A 21,385-nucleotide genomic window follows, 5' to 3' on the forward strand; every position below is an offset into this window, starting at 1 on the left:
CCCAATGGTCAATATAACCAGTCCAATAAGTAGGTATAACAAAATCATACCTACCACTCCCAAATGTATTGCAGTATTTGAAAGTTAATGAACATTTTTCTGAAGCAGTATTAAAAATATGCAAAAAAAAAATGTATTTAATAAACACCAAGGTCATAAAATGTTCATTATTACAGATACTGCCATAAATGAAACTGAGCACAAAGCAATTTTTTTTCATATGCATTTAACACAGTTATTTATATGTTTACTGTTACAATATACACTATATTTTAATCATAATCACATCCCACACATGCATAATACACTGTGCTTTTACCATTTACAAAAAAGCAAAACAAAACAGGATTTTGGCTTTAAAAATATTTACATGCTTGATTAGCCTAATACAGTATATGCAAAACCTCAATCCAGTGACCAGTTTCAGAAATCAACCCAATCAAAAGTGATCCACTGAAAAATGTCAAAACTGTGGGTCTGACACAATACATTCAAATATATTCAGTACCAATGCACAGTAACATCAAATTTCATGTATTTTCATTCATGTCTCATATATTCAGGGTCAAGTTCTGGTGAGTCTGACTTAATTCCATAGGGCCATGAAACCCACCATGCATGGCTTATTATTGCTTGGCTACATCTCATTATGAAAACGATTTACTCTCCTGAGAGTGTGCTTGTACAACACTGGAGCACTCCTGCACCCGTCATGTGTATCATTGAGGACCCTGTGAAATTAGCTTTAAAGAAATGGATGCTGGACAGTTATTTATAGCAACTGTCCCTCTCACAATGCCTCATTGCCCTCTGACAAACACATGGTCTCATCACAGTTAACACTCCATTGGAGAGCCACATGCACAAACAAATAACACTTAAACACATAACACATGTTCAGGCACATCTACACATATCTAGTGGCAAGTACTCTGAATGTGATGGCTTTAATGTTATTATTAACACATTTAGCAATTGCGCAGAAAAGCAGATTGTTAGCATTTAAACTATAAACAGACTCATCTCTTGGAATTACTTTTAAATACATTACTTCATAGTACTATGCTAGGTGTACCACACAATCTGATACAGTGGTGCTTGAAGATGGTTTCTGAACCCTTTAGAAATGTATTTATATATGCATAAATATGACCAAAAGATCATCAGATTTTTTTTAGGACACGAGTCCTAAAAGTAGATAAAGAGACCCCAATTAAACAAATGAGGCAACAATATTATACTTGGTCATTTATTTATTAAGGAAAATGATCCAATATTACATATCTGTGAGTGGCAAAAGTAAGTGAACCTCTAAGATTACCAGTTTAAATTGTAGGTGAAATTAGAGTTAGGTGTTTTTTCGATCAGTGGGATGACAATCAGGTGTGAGTGAGTGCCCTGATTTATTTAAAGAACAGTGACCTATCAAAGTCTGATTTTCAAAACACATGTTTGTGGAAGTGTATCATGGCATGAACAAATGAGATTATTGAGGACCTCTTTTTCTGAGCTGTTGATGCTCATCAATCTGGAAAAGGTTACAAAACCATCTCTAAAGAGTTTGGGCTCCACCAATCCACAGTCAGACAGATTGTGTACAAATGGAGAAAATTCAAGAGCACTGTTACCCTCCCCAGGAGTGGTCGACCGACAAAGATCACCCCAAGAGAAAGATGTGTAATAGTTTATAAGGTCACAAAGGAACCCAGGGTAACTTCTAAGCAACTAAAGGCCTCTCTTGCATTGGCTAATGTTAATGTTCATGAGTCCACCATCAGAAGAACACTGAACAACAAAGGTATGCATGGCAGGGTTGCAAGGAGAAAACCACTGCTCTCCAAAAAGAACATTGCTGCTGTCTGCAGTTTACTAAAGATCACGTGGACAAGCCAGAAGGCTTTTGGAATAATATTTTGTGGACAGATGAGACCAAAATGGAATTTTTGGCTTAAATGAGAAGATTTATGTTTGGAGAAAGGAAAACACTGTATTCCAGCATAAGAACTTGAGCCCATCTGTGAAATATGCTGGTGGTAGCATTATGGTTTGGGCCTGTTTTGCTGCATCTGAACCAGGACAACTTTCTATCATTGATGGAACAATGAATTCTGAATTATAACCCTAAAGGGAAATATCAGGAAATCTGTCCATTATCTGAATCCCAAGAGAAAGTGGGTCATGCAGCAAGACAACGATCATAAGCATACAATACCAAAGAATGGTTAAAGAGGAATAAAGTTAATATTTTGGAATGGTCAAGACAAGGTCCTGACCTTAACCCAATAGAAATGCTGTGGAAGGACCTGAAACAAGCAGTTCATGTGTGTCAACACACCAAAATCAGTTGAAGCTGTTCTGTACTGAGGAATGAGCTAAAATTCCTCCAAGCTAATGTGCAGGACCGATCAACAGTTACCGGAAACATTTAGTTGCAGTTATTGCTGCACAAGGGGATCATACCAGATACTGAATACAAAGGTTCACATAGTTTTGCCACTCACAGATATGTTATATTCGATAATTTTCCTGAATAAATAAATGAACAAGTATAATATTTTAGTCTAATTTGTTTAATTGGGTTGGAAAATTTGTTTAATTGGAAAATTAAATGATGACGTTTCATTTCATATTTAAGCAGAAATATAGGACATTTCTAAAGGGTTCACAAGCTTTCAAGCACCACTGTAAGTGACAAGCACTGAATAATTTAGAGTGACAATCATAGTATATGTGACAAAGAGGACATGGTTTTAACTGTGCTAAAACAAAAATATGGTTCTGCTATAAAGAACTCAAAAAAAAAAAAAAAAAAAAGGTTCCTTGATTACTTTAATCAAGCTGGTGCTTCAATCCACTACATTTCTAATGGTAATTTCTAGAAGTATCTTCGAGTACATCTGTGTTAAATGAACTAGCCATTTTAAGTGAGTGAGACACAGATCAATGTTGTTATGAGCAATTTACTCTCAGGGTAGTGTCCAATGTAGGCCATGCATGACCAAACCTAAGCTTTAATTAGCAGTCAAAGCATTAAGGCTCACAACCTTGGCAAAGCATGGCAGAGGTCAAAAACATGGGCATAAACTGGTAAATATTTACTTCTCTGAGCCTGGCTGAAAAGAAAAATCATTTCAGTGGACAGTAAGTAGTGAGCCGCATGGAGGTGTTTAATTGGGCTTGTCTCTGAAGCTTGTTTGAAGCTGTTCCAGGAACTTATAAAATAAATTTACACAGGCTTTGCTCCATCCAAATGTGCCAGGCCGAGTACTAATGGGAGTCAAGGCATCAAATCCGATTCAGGAGTTATTATGGTCATTATAAGTTAGTCAGAAAAAGCATAACTGCAACACTGTTAACAACACTGTTAGTATGATTCGTATACCCTGGTTAATTTTACCTCTGAACTGCCTTTCATACAATTTTCACCCACTCTCCTGACCAATAAACACTGGCACAAAATGGTCTATGCTTTCCCAGCCACTTGTTTATGAACAGTAGTCAGGCCTTATTTTCTGACTTTCTTACTTTATGCTAATCATTTTCATAGTACATAGCCACACCATGTTTTTTTCCTCACACACACACACGCACACTGAGCTATATTATTTGTGTTCAGTTTAACTGTCTAGTCTAACACCTGTTTGTCATCATAATGTTTCCGCCTAGCTGCTTGACATAGACTTTGCCTCCTTCCTGCAGCAGCTACAGCAGAAGCTAGCATCCTAAAGATACTGCTGCAATAGTAGGCTAGAGAAATTTCAGGTTTCCTCATAATTACTTGTATGACCTCAGCTTAGCCTTTTGCAGGTGCACGAACATTAATGAATCTTTAGACCCTGCAGCAAGTGAGAAGTGGCTTTTAAGGCACAGGGCTGATTTATTGATTACTCTATTGAACTCTAATACACAGGAGTGAAAGAGATCTATGTAGCAGGCAGCATGGCCTGAGGAAGCTTTACTGAGAGGACAGTAAGAGTCATTTGCTGTCCTGTACACTGTGGGCTCAGGATGTATTTTTAGAATAAAATTGTACGTTAGACCTAGCCCCACATTAAATTGGCTGGAGTTGTTTAAACAATGCTGAAGGAATCTTTCGACCTCAAACTGTCCTCATTCATTCATATCCTTTTCAGTAACCGCTTTAATCTGATCAGGGTCACAGTGGCTCTGGAGCGTACAAGCCTAGCAACACTGGGCTAGGGGTGAGAATACATCCTGGATGAGATGCCCGTCCATCGCAGGATACCATGCAAACTACAACATGGTCAGCTTACCTAGGGGCTATTTAGAGCATGTTTTTGTGAGGTGGAAGGGAAACTGAAGAACCAGGAGGAACTTCAAGTGGACGCAAGAAGAACATGTGAAACTTCACAAAGACTAAGCCGAGCTCAGGATGTGTTCTGGAGCTGTGAGGCAGCAATACCATCCACTGCGCCGCCATGCCATATTCTTGTGATATCCTATATGACAACAGTTTCAAATGTATTTTTCTCCAAATATATCCTATTCTCTACATATTCCACTATTTTTGTGGGACATATTGAAGCGGAGAGTACCCAGTGCCCTCTTTGATACCTACAATACACCACAGGCGGTACACCAATTCTGTACGCTAGCGGCCCTTGTACAGTATACCCATAATGCACTGTAGTATTTGGTTTGAGTCATGTGTAGCTTCACTGAGGAAGACAGTGAGATCTTCAATCTCACTTCAGATCTCCACTGATTTATTGTCATAAGTCATTTGAAAAGTCACATGTTTCATTTTTATTTAGCTTGGTTACCTTGTCCTTCAGTTTGTATGGATAGTGTTTTGTGCATGTTTATGCAACAGAATGTGACTATTGTGATGAGCCAACCCATTTTAAATAGCAAAATCATTGACTTCAATCAGGAATTCTGTTTTCTATAACTATGTAGTGTTTCACAGGGAAAAGTGAGTAAAAGACCATTTCAAACAATTGATTCATTCCCATAGATATCAGCTGTTAATATGTACAAACAGTAAGGCGAAATTAAAGCTTTGTCAAAATAAAAATATTGTCAGGCAACAGCTGAAATAAAGGGCAACGAGCCAGTTTATGAGTACAAGCATCTTGCTTATTGGCCACCAAATTATCATCTTGACCAGCTTTTCATAACCAGTTTGCGTCATTATACTGTAGCTTTGCTGTACAGACTATAATCCAGTTATGCTGTGTAATACTAATCCCTGTGCGCATTGCAATTATACAAATACAATCTTGGCATCATCCTCTAGGATGGAACAATGGGTGCAGCATCATCACTGCTAGAGAGATGACAAGCAACAAGTCAAAACTAATGTAAATTTCATGGATAATACCAAGGAATGGTATGGAACAGGAAGTTGTTATGCATTGTTAAACTGCACCTAAATGTAGTATATGACTGTAAGACATGCCTTATAATATCATGTCACAAACGTTAACATCTCAGTAACAGTGAAACCGATATAAAGTAAAAGCTGCAGTATTATGAGGTTTGTATGACCTGTTCATTCTCTGACATGCATGAGCTGTATGTATTATTGGTAGTAACATGTACTGAACTTGACCTTCCTGCTGAGTCGCTGATTGGCTGGAACAAAACAATGTATTCTGAAATTCCCAATTCTAGAGTAACCTAAGGAAGATCTCACCGGCCGTATTTATCTCCACCTTTCCTAGGCCACTGATAGACACATAATATTGCAAATTATTATGACTTGCATAAAAGCACAAAGCAACTGTTTCTTCATCATGAACAATGCTTCTCCATAATTGTGCTGAATTTAACATCTTTTGCTTTGTCAAAGGGTCCAGGTCTAACTCTATCTGGTACCATCCACCATTTTTTAAAAATGTTTATGGTTGATTTATATTATGTATCTACAATTAAAATTAAACAAGTTCACAATGGTAGGAGCATAATAATCCAAGGATTTGGATTGATGTATCGATTTAAATGGCAATGACTGAAATTAATTGATGCAATCGACACTCATAAATCAGTTATTATCACAAAAGTACAAATAATTCATATTTTTAAGCTGATGTGTAAATTATGTAAGTAGCTATTAAGGTGATTTGCCTATAACCTTCTAAACATCATCATAATTCACAAATTAATGGTAGGCCTACATCAGATTCTGAAGTAAATCAGATCACAGTATCGATTGGAGGCTACTAAACCAATCTGAGATGTATCATACCATAGCAGATTGAGTGGTATCTTTAAATATCAAACTGTTGCCTTATGACTTGAAATTGTACTGTGTGGAAGCTTGAGGTTTACACCCCTAACACATACCGCCTTTTATATTTTTAAGCTATTTTTGTTGTTGCGGATTAGGCCATGCCATGGTTCCCAGCAAACTTTTACATTATTGCATGTTTAATACGTTTCGAGTGATTATTGTTAGTGGTGTTCTGTGAGATTGCATTTAAAAAAACATGGTTGGAAAAACACTGGATTGGTTTACAGCATACAATGCTGAGGTAAGAAAGAAAAAAGGCCAATTTGGTAGTACTATGCATGACTGCTCTGATTGCATCTGACATGAGATATTACACACCAACGATACCTCGTTAACCGTGCCGATCTTGTCTTAAATACTTTCTTGTAATAAATTTCCACTGGGCACACTGTGCAATATAAACAGTTCACTACAAATCACAGTAACTGTGATGGCTTGTCACTACATAAACAAATAGTAGGGTAAAGGTTTCTAAAATTTAAACAGTCACTTAAACAGTTTACCAATCACTAAGAAACAAAAAATCCACTACTACTAATTGGTGGGTATTGAAATGTACATAGATGCAAATTGTGTAAAACCCATTACTGTGATTGTCTGAATATCCTGTAATCCTCTTAATAGTTCATACAAACATCTGTACAGTACTATGGAAAAGCACATGTACAAATCTATAAAATGAAGATGCTATCAATAATCATGACAAGTTTCAAAATATATTTATATAAAAAAGGTCAAAATCATTGTAAAGCTAAATACATTCCAGAAGTGTGTGAACACCCGTTGCTTCTGTCTGAGAAATGATCTTTAACTTACTATGTATAATTTAGCAACATAATTTAGCTTTCTGAATTTGTTAAATTATTTATTTTTATTTAATGTTTGGAAAAGTAAAATTTCCTCCTTCCTTTGATGCAGAAAACATCTTTGTGTACAGTACCTTGTGATGAATTTCAAGATGCTTGCATAATCTAGACTAATGGCCTAAATCTTAAAGCATTTCTATAATTTAACCCAAGAAAGGTGGCTGAAGACTTTACTTAAGTTTATGTGAAACCTACGCTGTTTTCTAGTACATTCTGTATTAAACGAAGTCCACATTTCCTAAGTAGTATACAGAGTAAAGCTGAGAAGGACAGAAGGAGAGAATATTAGGTAGTGATCATTAAAATGAGGGATATGGCCTAGTAAATTGTGCTGTGCCTCATCAAGCTGCTCTGAGACTGCGAGCAGAGACTAAGTTCAGGGCTGCTTACGTCACTGTTCCCAGCAGAAGACATGGAGAGCTGTTCAGATTACTACACCCACATTGCCAGGCAGGTTTTTGCAGAGTTTAAGAAACCCCTTTGCAGAGAAAGAATTCTGACAGATGACAAAAATAATTAAATGTTCCCATAAAATACCTGGCACTGATTCGACATACTTTTATGTTTCACTGAGCCCAGAGACAGGATTTATAAGCTCCACTTTAACTTGTTTGGCTGCAGCCCACCATAAATAAAATGAAATAACCACACATTATTTAAGCAATATTGCACAAGCAAGAGTGTGGTTACACTGAATATCAGCACGGCTGCGACTGGCCGTAGGCATGAAGATACGGGTAATCACAGCCAGGCCAATATTCAGTATAACAGCACAATTGCACACGCGATAATGCTTTTATACAGCAGTTTTATAAATATAAAATTTATATTAAGTAAATGTATTGTTTGCCATGTCTGATAATGATGTCGCTAACTCTACTGTAGTAAGGATTTCAGTAGGATGGTTGCTGGAATTGTAATTTTAAATAGCAAACAGAGATAAGTGGAGTGTTACAGTGAACAGTGAAATGTCCCAGTTATACTGAATGTAAACACTCTTGGAATGACACTCGTCCAAACAAATAAGTGAACCAGAGAGCAGTGAACCAGTGATCCATGAGAGCAGAATATTTTTGTGAACTTTTTAAAGAAAAGATCAAAAGGTTAAACCATAAAGACAATTTTTCACATCCTTCTTTGCTCATATTTACCAAGGGTGCCAATATTAGTGGAGGGCACTGTATGAGTGTTATGATTAGGTGTCCCCATACTTTTGGCCATACAGTGTATGTATATTGGTGTTTAATTTTTGGGTTTTTTGCAGTAGAATGGCACATCTAAAGAATTTTTTGCTAAAATAAATTAAATGAAAGGATTAAAATAATGACTATATTGAACAGTAAACAGTAAATCAACCAGTAATAATAATAATAAGAAGAAGAGGCAGAAGAAGAAGAAGAGGAAGAAGAAGAAGAAGAAGAAGACGAAGAAGAAGTAGAAGAAGAAGAAGAAGAAGAAGAAGAAGACGAAGAAGAAGTAGTATAAGAAGAAGAAGAAGAAGAAGAAGCAGAAGAAGAAGAATTTGCCTTGCATTTATAATTACATACATACTCTATGTAGGTTGTTTCATTTGAAGAATTGTTACTGTTTTTTCTCTCTCGACATGTAAAATCCTAGACAGCTTCCATTATGTTATTAACATTAAGGAGATGTGCAAAGCAATATCAAGGCAATTACAAGCTACATGAAGCCAGTATATTATAGGACTTCACAAATTTATAATAAATAAAGCTGCAACCACAACCCAAAAAGTGATTTGCTGAGGGGCCTTTTAGAGCTGTTCCTGTCAATATGGACCATTACTCAACAAACTTCCAAAACAATTCTCTGTAACAGTGATTAGTTAAAAAATAAAAAAGGCAATTAATAACATATTTCCATCAAATACTGTAGGTTGCCTAAGATCTTTGTACAGCACTGTAGGTGGTTTACTTTCTCGAAAGATGAAGAACCAATGAAGGATTACTTTAGTTATTTGGTATTGATTCTACATCTCTACATCGGGTTATTCTTTCAGTTTGCTAGAACCCCAGTGGCTAACCTACAGACTAGCATTATATTAATTATAGTAAGTACTTATTATAGCAAGTACAGTGACATTACACAATTAGTTCAACTAAGCAGCCAGTTGTTGAACTTAATGTGCCATATTGTGGCATTATTAATATAATTTATGATGACAAGCGCTAAATCGAAAGTAATAAAGGTATAAGATGTGAATTAATCAAAATGGACTATTTTGTGGTTTGTTATTATGAGGCAACATTTAAGAAATTAGCTTCTTAACTTGCAGGCTAAACAACAATTGTCCTTGCTGACTGGTTGTAGGCTACTCAGGTAAAAATGAATGGCAAACACAGCAGTACCGTTTAAAGAGGAGGGAAGAATTTACTCTGTCAAAAAATTAATGCTTGTCATTTCTGAACATGTATTGGAGCTTGAGAACAGGCAGGTTAAAGACATGAGCTACTGATAGAAGTGAGCTTGTATTATAACCTTGCCTACACTGACAGGGTCTAGTGATGTGCAAAAGTGACAGGCCCAGAAAATTTCCCAAACATTTCAGTAAGCAGTGTGGTGATGCAAAGTGGCAGGTCTCTGAAGCAGATGGAGTCTTCCTCAAGGGCTAGACAGTCAGATTTACATCAGCTCTGATGAGGCTTTGCAGTTTGAGAGTTTATGTAAATGGCATAAAGGAACAATTAGCTCTCTTCAGTGGTTTTCTGTAGTAATACAGACAAGAAGTCCAAAATTTCACCTTAGGTGTTTCTTATATACCCACAGCAGAATTAAATTCCACTGAAGCAGCAGCCAGCCACTCAGCATGGTAGATTAGAACAGGTGTCAGAGCAGAATATAAAGCATCTCTGCTGCTTTATGATTAATAAAGCTTCTCTAAACTATGCTAGGAATATCTATTGCTTTGGCTCTGTGTCTGTATCAATTCATCAACCAGAAAATATGTGACACTTAAGTCTGCCCCATGTGCTGTCAGCCCAAATAATCATACCTCCACTGCCCGATTCCTTACCCATACACTCTAGAGCATGCAGGTTTCCGTGAGATATTAGCTATGATTATAGGTGACATATTTGGATTGAATATGGATTGAAACTACTTCATTAATGCTGTTGAAAATACAATATATTTTACAAATACAACAATTCTATTAGGCTATAACTGTGTGTTTGGAAGTACACCCTATTATATATAACAGTGAGAAGAAATTCAATTATAAAGGAGAGTGACTCTAAAGAAACCATATTGTAAAGGTTTCAAATAATCGAAGCTATTTTCAAAGGCCACAGTTGCTGTTTGGAGAAATAGAGACATTGACTATTTCAGCAGTTCCCTGGGGATACATTTCTACAGTAGCTATGTGCCAGCAACAATATGGATAAAAATGCCACAGTGCTGTGTGAGAGTACACTGGTGTTTTCCATGAGTCCACAACAATTCCATCAAGTCTTGAGTATTATCTATAGTCTGAGCAGATATTGTGTGCTGGCCTGTAAATAGATAGTGTTTGTGTTATTGAAAATTTAAGTACATTTCAAAATCCTGTTTAAACTGACATCATGATGACTATTGTTGTTGTTTTTTTGTCAATGATTGTAACGGGTCAGTGACTGTAGGGTCAGTTGTGTCCTTTTATTTATAACGAGCCAAAAAAATGTGTTTGAAGAACGCGCGAGGTCGAAAAGAGCCTCGGTTTCTCTGGCAACCCCGCAGCCTCCCCGTCGCCATGGCAATGGCTGGCCAGTTTACGGTCGGCTCGCGCGACGCGTTTGTACGCAATGGCTCATTGCGCAGTAAACACACAACGTCATCGCACATCAGCGCGAGTGTGATCTGAATTTTTTTTTATTAGTATTATTATTATTATTGAACAGCCTGGTTACCAAAACCTGCGACTAAGCGCGTAAAGAGCTTTGCGGTGGGAATTCCACAGGGTCGTCTACCTGTGACATTAGAGCCTTTCGATTAAAGCGACATCACAGTGACGCTGTCATCTTCCTGCATGCTACAGAATGAATGAGTATTTTGGTGTGCGCGTGTGTGTGTGTTTGAATAAATCTAACTAAACACAGAAAGCCAATAGGTATTCAATTAGCCATCTTTTGCAAGTTAAAAATTAAATGATCGCTGCGTACAAAAAAAAAGGCATGTAGTACAGATAACAAAAGCCTGTATTGATTTTGTGTGTGTGTGTGTGTGTGTGTGTGTGTGTTCAGAAGCCTGGAAGGACAATGCAATGAAGTTGGGGGGGGGGGGGGGGGGTGATAAACCACGGCCGCTTTAAACCGAAGGATGTAGAGGATGCGCTCGAGCATCGCAAGCCTCGCCTCTTACCCTTGGAAGCATCCTTTTCTTCTTTAGGTTTCGCCACTTTCGCGCTCATAGATCCCAGTTTGGACGCGTAATTCCCCGATTTAAACTGGAATCGAAATCCCCCCGTTGTTTGAGCTCGTTCTTCGATTAGATGCTTGCCAAATCCAAAACAAAGGTGCCAGGTAATCAGAGAAAGGCTCTGCGAAAACAGATTGAGAGATTATACGAGTCATTCATTTGTTATGACATTTGAAAGAAAAGGCGCAATGTAGCGCTCAGTACCCAGGAATCTGCGCGAATACAGCATTTGCGTGCACAAAAACGGCGAGTTTCAAAAGCGCGCCTTGCTCTCAAGTCAACAATCAACACCTCTAATGGACATTAAACCCGTGTTTATTTATTTTTTTACGTCTCAGAAACAATGATCTTACCTTATCCCGTCCACATTGCCTCCTACATCAATGCACATTCATATAAAAAAAAAGACGCATCCGCCGCGCACGTCGCTCTCTTCCATCTAAAACCGCGACCCCCTCTCCGCTGTTGCTAAAGCGAACAAAAAGCGAGAAGAGGAGGAAAGAGGGGGGTTCCACCGAGTGTCAGCCGACGTAAGCTATGACACACGAACCAAAAAACAGAGGAACCACCTTCTGAATTTACAGAAGGGATGATCTCATAGCTTGTACATGGACTGTAACATAGCCTACTACTGAGCGCCAATTTGCACTGACCTGTTATATTGGACATGCTTTGAGGGATTCCAGACAATGCAACAGGGTATTAATCTGCATCCTAACCCCAATGATTTACGCATCGGCTACAGGAAAGACAATGATGAAAGAAGAGATGCGAAATGTAAGGTCATTGGTGGAATTTTAACAAGCTGCGCGTGGGGATTTGAGGATGGGGTCTGCAAAGCGCGTTGCATGAGTCAGAAGCGAGTATTCCGCAACAGATGTGCTGTACCACTAACAGTAATGACGAAACAGTGTGATCTACTCTATACATTACTCACAATGGTCGAGATAAATAAATGCGCAACATGTGTCTCTTCCATTTGCGCTACACCGCAGAACAAAGCGCAGCCACTAAAACACCTAATGCGTAAATAACACTTCAATCATGAAATCGTTCTTCTGATCAGTACAAATAGCCCTCTACTGTACTCTAAGAAGGGAGAAATGCTTAAAAACGGATTCGGAATCACTGATCAGCAGGTTTACTCACAGAGCTCCGTTTTACGAACACGTTGAGAAGACGACCTTTTTATTCTTGTTTCACTCCCAACTTCCAGATGCAACTTCCAGATGTTGGAGAAGTTATTAAGCATATACATGAAAGTAACAGACCTCAAAAAGTGTATGTAGTGCATTAAGGAAGTGATAAAACTACAGTCAGTGCCTGACATTTACAGCCAAACCCATTCGTATTAAACAGACAGAGTTTAAAAGCCGTATTTAGATCTGGACGTTTTTCTCCTTACCTTTTGACTTAATGAGGAAACGGCTGCCGTTCTTAAGATGCTCTATTTAAAAAAAAATACACAGAGAAAGATAGATAAATGTTCCCCTTTTCTCTGGCCAAACTGATAATGGCTACGATTTAACAAAATACTCAGCTTTCTACTCTGTCAGCATTTGACAACTACAGGACAATGTAATGGGTTGATGAAATCCTGGTGAGAACTACTCCACTTTCATCACCTGACTGGATTGGTGGTGGTTTTTTTTTTTTTTTGTCCTCCTCTGGGTGTGAGGAAGCGGTGCAGGATCCGCATGCTGCTATTTTTAGGAGTAACAAGACGCCTGCTCAAGTCTTTTCCCTAAGGCGCCTTTAGGATTTAAACTGGCAGCAATAGTCCAGAAACTGAATTTCCAGATGATATCTGAAACATGCCAAACTACTAGGGATTTGACCTGAACCAATAAACAAACAAAGGGATGATTTGGTGTGGAAGTTATATAAAAAAGAAAGATAAAGAAAAAGAAAAAAAAAAACAAGGTGTTTGAGAATGTTGATATGAAATATGTATGTTAACAAGTGGAACAGACATTATGCTCAAACCTTGTGCATTGTTTACTGTGTAATCCCAGCTGCTGTGTATAGGCTCTATACAGTATGATTTTTCTTTACATGTTGAAAGTTCCTTATAAATCTACAGTATCATACTGGAAGACTTGGAAGGCATTTACTGTAATTTAAATGGGCTGCATTTGTTTGTTTGTTGTAATGGCACATTGTACTGTATTTTTATACACATTGATGACAGTACAGTAAAAACCACCACTTCGATTTTAATTGGAATGTTGTTTAAACTGTTTCACTGGCAGATATACATCTTAAATAAATCTGAAAGAGTCACCAATCCTAACAAAATAATGTGATTAAAAATGTGCTTATTACAGTAATCATTTCATTTAACAAAAATATTCTTATTTTGTAAAATGTTTGTCAGTCTAGAAAATTGGCAAATAATGAAATAAAAGTGAATCTTAATAGAACATGATTATACAAGTGCAATATATCAGATTACGCACTGAGAAACTGCTAACATTAACAATAGTGACATAATCAATGGGCCAAAGTCATGAATGCCACAGAAAGGAAAAAATAAGTTTCTTCTCAAATACATCCTATGGATGCATGCTGGGATGCATCCTCTGTGATGTTTCTGGGGTCTGTGGGTGTTTTGGATCTTTTGACATCAACGAGTTCTCTTCCTTGTGGATCTAGACTCCAGCTGTGCACCTCCACTGATTTTTGACTCTTCCTCTTGTCCGAATCACTCTGATGAACTTTCAGATCTTCCATTATGTTACATAATCAGGATACAGAAAACTGGTAACTGTAATCCGTTAAAGTTACATCAAAAAACAAAGTAATCAGATTACAGGTACATTAAGTAAAAAATGGAAATACTGTCAGGATTACAATTTTTTATTTTTTTTTTCCATTTAAAATCAAACAGATTCTTTTGACATAACACAATATGAGCAACCTCCTGGTACCTGCGCAAATAAATTTTGCACGTTACTTTGGTAGAATTGAACACACATTGTTCTCTGAAGTGTTTTTGTTAGGGTGGCCACACGTCCTCTTTTTTCCTGACATGTCCACTTTTTCACAGCTTAAAAAAAGCATTCGGCCAAGATTTCTAAATTTGAGAATTTGTCCAGGATTCGACTTTAGTTTCATTATGATATGCTTATTTTCTAATACTGCATCATGTGTGTGCACAAGTTTGCATTGCTTTAACCCTGCTCTGTAATTCCCGCCTTCTCGCACACCAATTGGTTGAATATAAAAGGCTTGCGGCAACTATTGGCCAAATTACCGCTTCTCAACCATTAGCCTACTCTCAGTGAACGTGTGAAGGTGAACTGCTGTTGTGTGCGCCATCAAACTTGACAATAGCAGCAAATGATGCTGTCCTGAGTCAACACAATGCCCATGGCCATATAAGGTCATTTTTAATGTTTTCACATTGCTTCGTATTACATGGCCATTCAAATGTGTAAATGATGGCAAAAGGTTCACTCGTGGCATCTTATATTTTATTTTATTCCATGGACATTCAAAAGAATAATGCTAATAGTGTGTCTTTTTCAGTCTATTAAAATCTGCATTCAAAGTAACACTGTTTTGAACGCTATTTGGATTATGGTACTAATGGCATTTTTTATGAAGTAATTTGTAACTGTAATGGAATACATTTTTAAAGTAACCCTCCCAACCCTGGAGCGGAGGCGAATCTTGCTCCTCTAATTACCTCCTGAACCTCCTTCAAACTGGGCTCTCTCAGGTCAAAATCAAATTTGGGGGGTGGTGAACAAATTCAGACCCTTATGTTGTTCAAGTATCTGGTCTCTCTCTGGGTCACTCAAGGTGTTCCTTAGAAAGTGATCGACTTCATCTGAAGGGTATGAGTGACAACCACTACACTTATCCCCAAGCAGCTGTTTCACAAAGCAGACGGGGTTGCAATGTCCATCATTAAATAAGCTATATAGATTATATAAAGTATCAGGCTAGCTAGCAAATATTAGCTACCTAGCTAGGCTAGTTTAGCTACAAAACATTGCCTAACCAAACCTCTGGTTTACACTTTACACTTTACACTGCTTTGCTAATGTTATTGTAGCGAAGTTGTTTTTTGAATGAAAACTTATGTTAATGACAGTAAAGTTAATTATACACACAGTGTGGTCCAAAAGTCTGACACCACATTACAAATCCAGGAGTTTTAATAAACACAAAGTTTTAGAATTTGAAAATTCTAAAGCAAAAAAAGGAAATGACAACTAAGAAACTCTGAAATTCATGGATTTCATATTTCAAAGATTAGACTTTTCACACGATTATTTGTAATGAAAACCTTTGTGTTAAATAATTTTCTTAATAAATAAATAAATAAATAAGCCAAACAGAAGCATTTTCACCACTGGTCTTTGACTTTTGGACACCGTTGTAGTCACAGCAGTCTCTCTATAGCTATACTGCATAATCCTTTGATACAGGACTGTAAATATTTTCCCAGAATACCACATAACTTCAAATATCGACCTATAAAACACATTCACACAACAGTTAGTTCTGATTCATTAATTTGATTGGACAGGTTCCACTCAATCAATTTATATATATATATATATATATATATATATATATATATATATATATATATATATATATATATATATATATATACATATACATATATATATATATATATATACATATACATATATATATATATACATATACATATACATATATATATATATACATATACATATATATATATATATATATATATATATATATATATATATATATATATATATATATATATATATATATATATATATATATATAGTGGCAGGAAAGAGTATGTGAGCCTTTTGGAATTTCATGGTTTTCTGCATAAATCTGTCATAAAATGTGATCTGATCTTCATCTAAGTCAAGGGTATTGACAAATATAATGTGTCTAAAATAATAACACAAAAAAATTGTGAACATTATTATTGAGAACAACCAAAAAAATCTCATAGTGCTTGTGGAAAAAGTATGTGAACCCTTGAGTTAATGACCTCAAAAACACTAATTGGAGTCAGGTTTTAGCACACATGGAGTCTCATTATGAAAATGAATTTGGAGGAGTGGACTACAGCTACTTTGACTGATAAAAACCCCTCAAACTTTTGGAGTTTGCGTTGCACAAGAAGCACATGCTTATGTGAGCTATGCCTTGCCAAAAAGAGTGTTCAGAGGATTTATGATCAAGAATTGTTGATTTGCATAAAGCTGGCAAGGGTTACAAAGTGATTTCAAAGACTTTAGAAATTCACCAGTCTACAGTTAGGCAAACATTCTACAAATGGAGACACTATGGGACTGTTGCTACTCTACCAAGAAGTGGGCGCCCAGTCAAAATGACACAAAGAGCACAACGAAGACTCATCAATGAGGTAAAAAAAAACAACCCCGAATGACAGCCAAAGATTTGAAGGCATCAGTGGAACCGGCTAACATGTCTGTTAATAAGTCTACAACACGTAAACCATTGAACAAGCAGGGTATCTACAGCAGGACACCACAAAGGAAGCCACTGCTTACTAAAAAGAACATTGCTGCATGCCTGAAGTTTGCAAAAGAGCACATTGACACTACACAGCGGTATTGGCAAAATGTTTTGTGGACTGATGAAACTAAGATTGAACTGTTTGGGGAAAACCACACAGCACTACATCTGGCGTAGAAAGGGCACGGCATATCATCATGAAAACATCATCCCAACCGTATAGTATGGTGGAAGAAACATCATGATTTGAGCCTGCTTTGCTGCATCAGGGCCTGGCCAGCTTGCAATCATTGAGGGAAAGATGAATTCCCAAGTATATCACACAATTCTTCAGGATAATATGAGAATGTCTGTATGTCAGCTGAAACTGTGTAGAAGTTGGGTGATGCAACAGGACAACGACCCAAAACACCGGAGCAAGTCCACAACAGAATGGCTTCAGAAAAACAAAATCCGCCTTTTGGAGTGGCCAAGTCAGAGCCCAGACCTCAACCCAATAGAGATGCTATGGAATGACTTGAAGAGAGCCATACACATGAGACGTCCAAATCATATGACAGAGCTAAAGCAGTTCTGCCAGGAAGAATGGGCTAAAATTCCTCCTGAACGATGTGCAGGTCTGATCCACAGCTACAGGAAGTGCCTGGTTGAGGTTATTGCTGCCAAGGGGGGTGTCAACCAGTTATTAATTCTAAGGGTTCACTTACTTTTTCCACTGCCATTTTGAATGTTGAATGAGTGTGTTCAATAAAGACATGAGGGATCAGAATTTATTTTGTGTTTTTATTTTAGGCACATTATATTGATTAATACCCTTCACTTAGATGAAGATCAGATCATATTTTATGACAAATTTATGCAGAAAACTATGAAATTCCAAAAGGTTTATATACTTTTTCTTGCCACTGTGTGTGTGTGTATATATATATATATATATATATATATATATATATATATATATATATATATATATATATATATATATATATATATATATATATATATACACACACACACACACACACACACACACACTCTTGCTTGTGCTATATTGCTTGATTAAATCAATGGCTTATTTAGTTCAAATACTTAATAGAAACAGCTAAATCATTTGCTTATTTTCCAGAAAAGTACTGAAAAGCATGCTGACATTTTGAGGACACATACACTGCAGAGTCACCTTGGCCAACTGGGGGAGACAGGAGACAAAAAGGAGGTCACATCAGACATTCAGGTACAATATAACAGATTGGTGTTTAAAAGTATGGCTTTTAAGAAATCAGATATAAGCGCCCTTGAGAAAAAGGTTATTCCTGTCACCACTCTGGTAAGTGTATTCAGCTTTTCCTTAGAGGTCTTGCCCTAGTCATTCATGCTTACTCAATGAGAAAAGGCTAGTAATCATCAATACTTATATTATACCGTATCTTCAGTTTTAGTAGATGCATTTCTATTATCACTGAGATCACTTTCAAAATATTACCAGTGTTAAACCAACTGCTAACAAACAAATTGTTTTCAAATGCACTAATCTTATTTAACTATGATATGCTGGTCAAAACAGCTGCTGTGGAATCAATAATTCATACTACACTAGCTGGCCATTTCATCAGCCATCTTTAAACATCAATTTGGGCATGAGAGAAAAAGATGGCTTTCCCAACATTGTCAGGGATTATTGCATGTGGTATAAATAAAATTCTGCTGCATAACAGCATTGAAAAGAATGATAGAATGCATAGCTTTTTCTTTATAAATTGATCAGTTTTATTTTTGTTGGCATTATTTTATGTTAGATGTAAGCATTTTTATTTATTCATTCATTGGTATTTTCTGCACTAACAAAAATATGCATATCAGAAAAATAAAAATTCATTTTTATGCAATTTTCACTAATTAATGTATACAACAGTAATGTATATATGCACACACACAGAGTATTTGATCATTTGATCATTTTAGGTTAATAAGTGCTTTGTACAACTCATTGTGTGTCTTACACACACGCACACACACAGAGTGTGTATGCTTGGCAACCTGTGATGGACTACATTCCCATTCATTGAGTGTTCCCGCTTCACACCCATCATTCCTGGAATAGGCTTCAGATCCACCGTAACCTTAACCAGGATAAAGTGGTTACTGAAAATTAATTAGTTTTGCTCATTTTAATGAAGGATGCCAATAGTACTGGAGTTCTGAGCATGCAGAGTGCTTGTTTTATTTGTCCAGCAGATGCATGTCTGCACTATGCCATTTTCATAAAAGAGGATTTTACTTTATAGCTTGAATGAATGACCTGCTCCTCATTAGTATTCATTGGGAATGGAGTGGAGTATAAATGTTTTTGCAGCAAACCCAAGCGATAAAGATACAGCTGTGTGTGTATTTACTCAGGCAACCTGAGTAAACACAGTACAGTTTTTAATCTTTATTTATTTAAAATTGAAGGAAAAAATGTTATTCACCACCTATCACCCATATGAAAAACTAATTTCCCCCTTAAACTTAAAATCTGGTTGTGCCACTTTTAGCAGAAATAACTGCAACCAAACACTTCAGATAACTGGAGATCAGTCTTTCACAGCACTGTGGTGAAATTTTGGCCCACTCTTCTTAACTGCTTTGGTTCAGCCATACTGGAGGGTTTTTGAGCATGAACTGCCTGTCTAAGGTCCTGCCATAATTGGTTCAAGTCAGGACTTTGACTAGGCCATGCCAAACTTTTAATTTTGCTTTTTATTTGAGCCATTCAGAGGTGGACTTACTGCTATGCTTTGGGTCCTTGTCTTGCTGCACAATCCAGTTGCACTTGAGTTTCAATTTATGGACTAAAGACTGGACATTCCCCTTTAGGATTTTCTAATAGAGAGCAGAACTCATGTTTCTCTCAATTATTGCAAGTTGCCCAGGCCCTGAAGCAGCAAAGCATCCCCCCACCATCACACTTCCACCACCATGCTTAACTGTAGGTATGATGTTCTTTTTGAGGAATTCTGTTTGGTTTACTCCAGATGTAACGGGATTCCAATCTTCCAAATAGTTCCACTTTCAACTCATCAATCCACAGGAAATTCTCCCAAAAGGTTTGAGGATCATCAGTATGTGTTTCAGCAAAATTCAGACAAGAATTAATGTTCTTCTGGGTCAGCAGTGGTTTTCACCTCACCACTCTTCCATTGATGCCATTTTTACCCAGTGTCTTTCTGATAGTGGAGTCATGAACAGTGACCTTTATTGATGCAAAAGAGGCCTGTAGGTCCTTTGATGTTGTCCTTGGCTCTTTTGTGACTTCTTGGATGAGTAGTTACTGTGCTCTTGGAGGAATTTTGGATGGTCGGCCACTTCTGGGAAGGTTCACTTCCGTGCCGAGGTTTTCCATTTGGAGATAACGGCTCTCACTGTGGTCCTTTGAAGTAGCTTTGTAACCCTTCCCAGACTGATGTATTTCAATCACCTTCTTCCTCATCATTTCTGGAATTTCTTTCAGTTTTGGTATAGTGTGTTACTGGGTAAGACCTTTTAACCAACTTCATGCTGTTGAAAAAGTTCTATTTAAGTGATTTGATTAAACAGGGTTTACATTAATCAGGCCTGGTTGTGTCTAATCCAGCTGAACCCCATTATGAATGCAGTTTCATAGATTTGGGAAAATTAGTAACTACGAGGGCAAATACAGTTTCACACAGGCCCAGTTGGTATTGGATAACTTTTTTGCTTCAACAAATAACTATCATTTACACACTGTATTGTGTGTTTACTCTGGTTGCCTTTGTTTTATCTTATATTTTGGTATAATTTCTGAAACAATTTCTTAGGAGATATACACAAAAGCAGAAGAAATCTTTTTCACAGCACTGTAATTCAGAATGTATACTGATTAAGTATATAGATAATCAGGAAATTATGTGACAATGTTATAAATATATACTGAAAGAGTTCTGCTTAAAGATAATGTTAAGCATGGACTTGCTCAATGTATTCAATTACAGTTAAACTACCATGTCAATATGAGGTTTGTTGTCAGTGGAAGGATGCCACAGAGAGAGACCACCCAGCATGTTACTTCCGGAATGTTATGTGGACAGGTGAGAAATAAAGTTTAACTCTTTTTTGTTTGTTTGTTTGTTTTTTTTTCCAGAATGGAAAGAAAAATGCATTGCACTCCAACACCAAAACCTTGATCTAGCTGTGAAGCATGGTGGAGATAGTGTTATGTTTGGGACTATTTTGCCTCAATGGAACAATGAGGGAATAATTCAATGAGGGAACAATTACTTAAAAATTTTAACTGGTGATCTTACAGGTAAATGTCAGGGCTGCTTAATGGAAAGTGGAATACAATTGT

At 36.9% G+C, this 21,385-nt stretch overlaps 1 protein-coding gene across 3 annotated transcripts in view; it reads right to left on the minus strand.

Moving 5' to 3' along the window:
- The window catches only part of fgf13a (fibroblast growth factor 13a), a 134,811-nt gene extending 121,677 nt beyond the window's left edge, over positions 1–13,134 (minus strand). For 2 of the 3 annotated variants that reach the window (XM_017473346.3, XM_017473343.3), the window contains exons 1-2: positions 11,886–12,036; positions 11,476–11,653 (exon numbers count right to left, since the gene is read on the minus strand). In XM_017473346.3, coding sequence (XP_017328835.1) covers positions 11,476–11,524 — 49 coding nt within the window. In that variant the 5' untranslated portion in view covers positions 11,525–11,653; positions 11,886–12,036. Of the gene's footprint in view, positions 1–11,475; positions 11,654–11,885; positions 12,037–12,937 lie in introns of those variants that run through there. The other variant, XM_017473344.3, reaches the window with a different exon arrangement.
- Between the last annotated feature and the right edge of the window lie 8,251 nt (positions 13,135–21,385).

This window comes from Ictalurus punctatus, chromosome 8 (assembly GCF_001660625.3).
Source record: "Ictalurus punctatus breed USDA103 chromosome 8, Coco_2.0, whole genome shotgun sequence".
Lineage (NCBI taxonomy): Eukaryota > Metazoa > Chordata > Actinopteri > Siluriformes > Ictaluridae > Ictalurus > Ictalurus punctatus.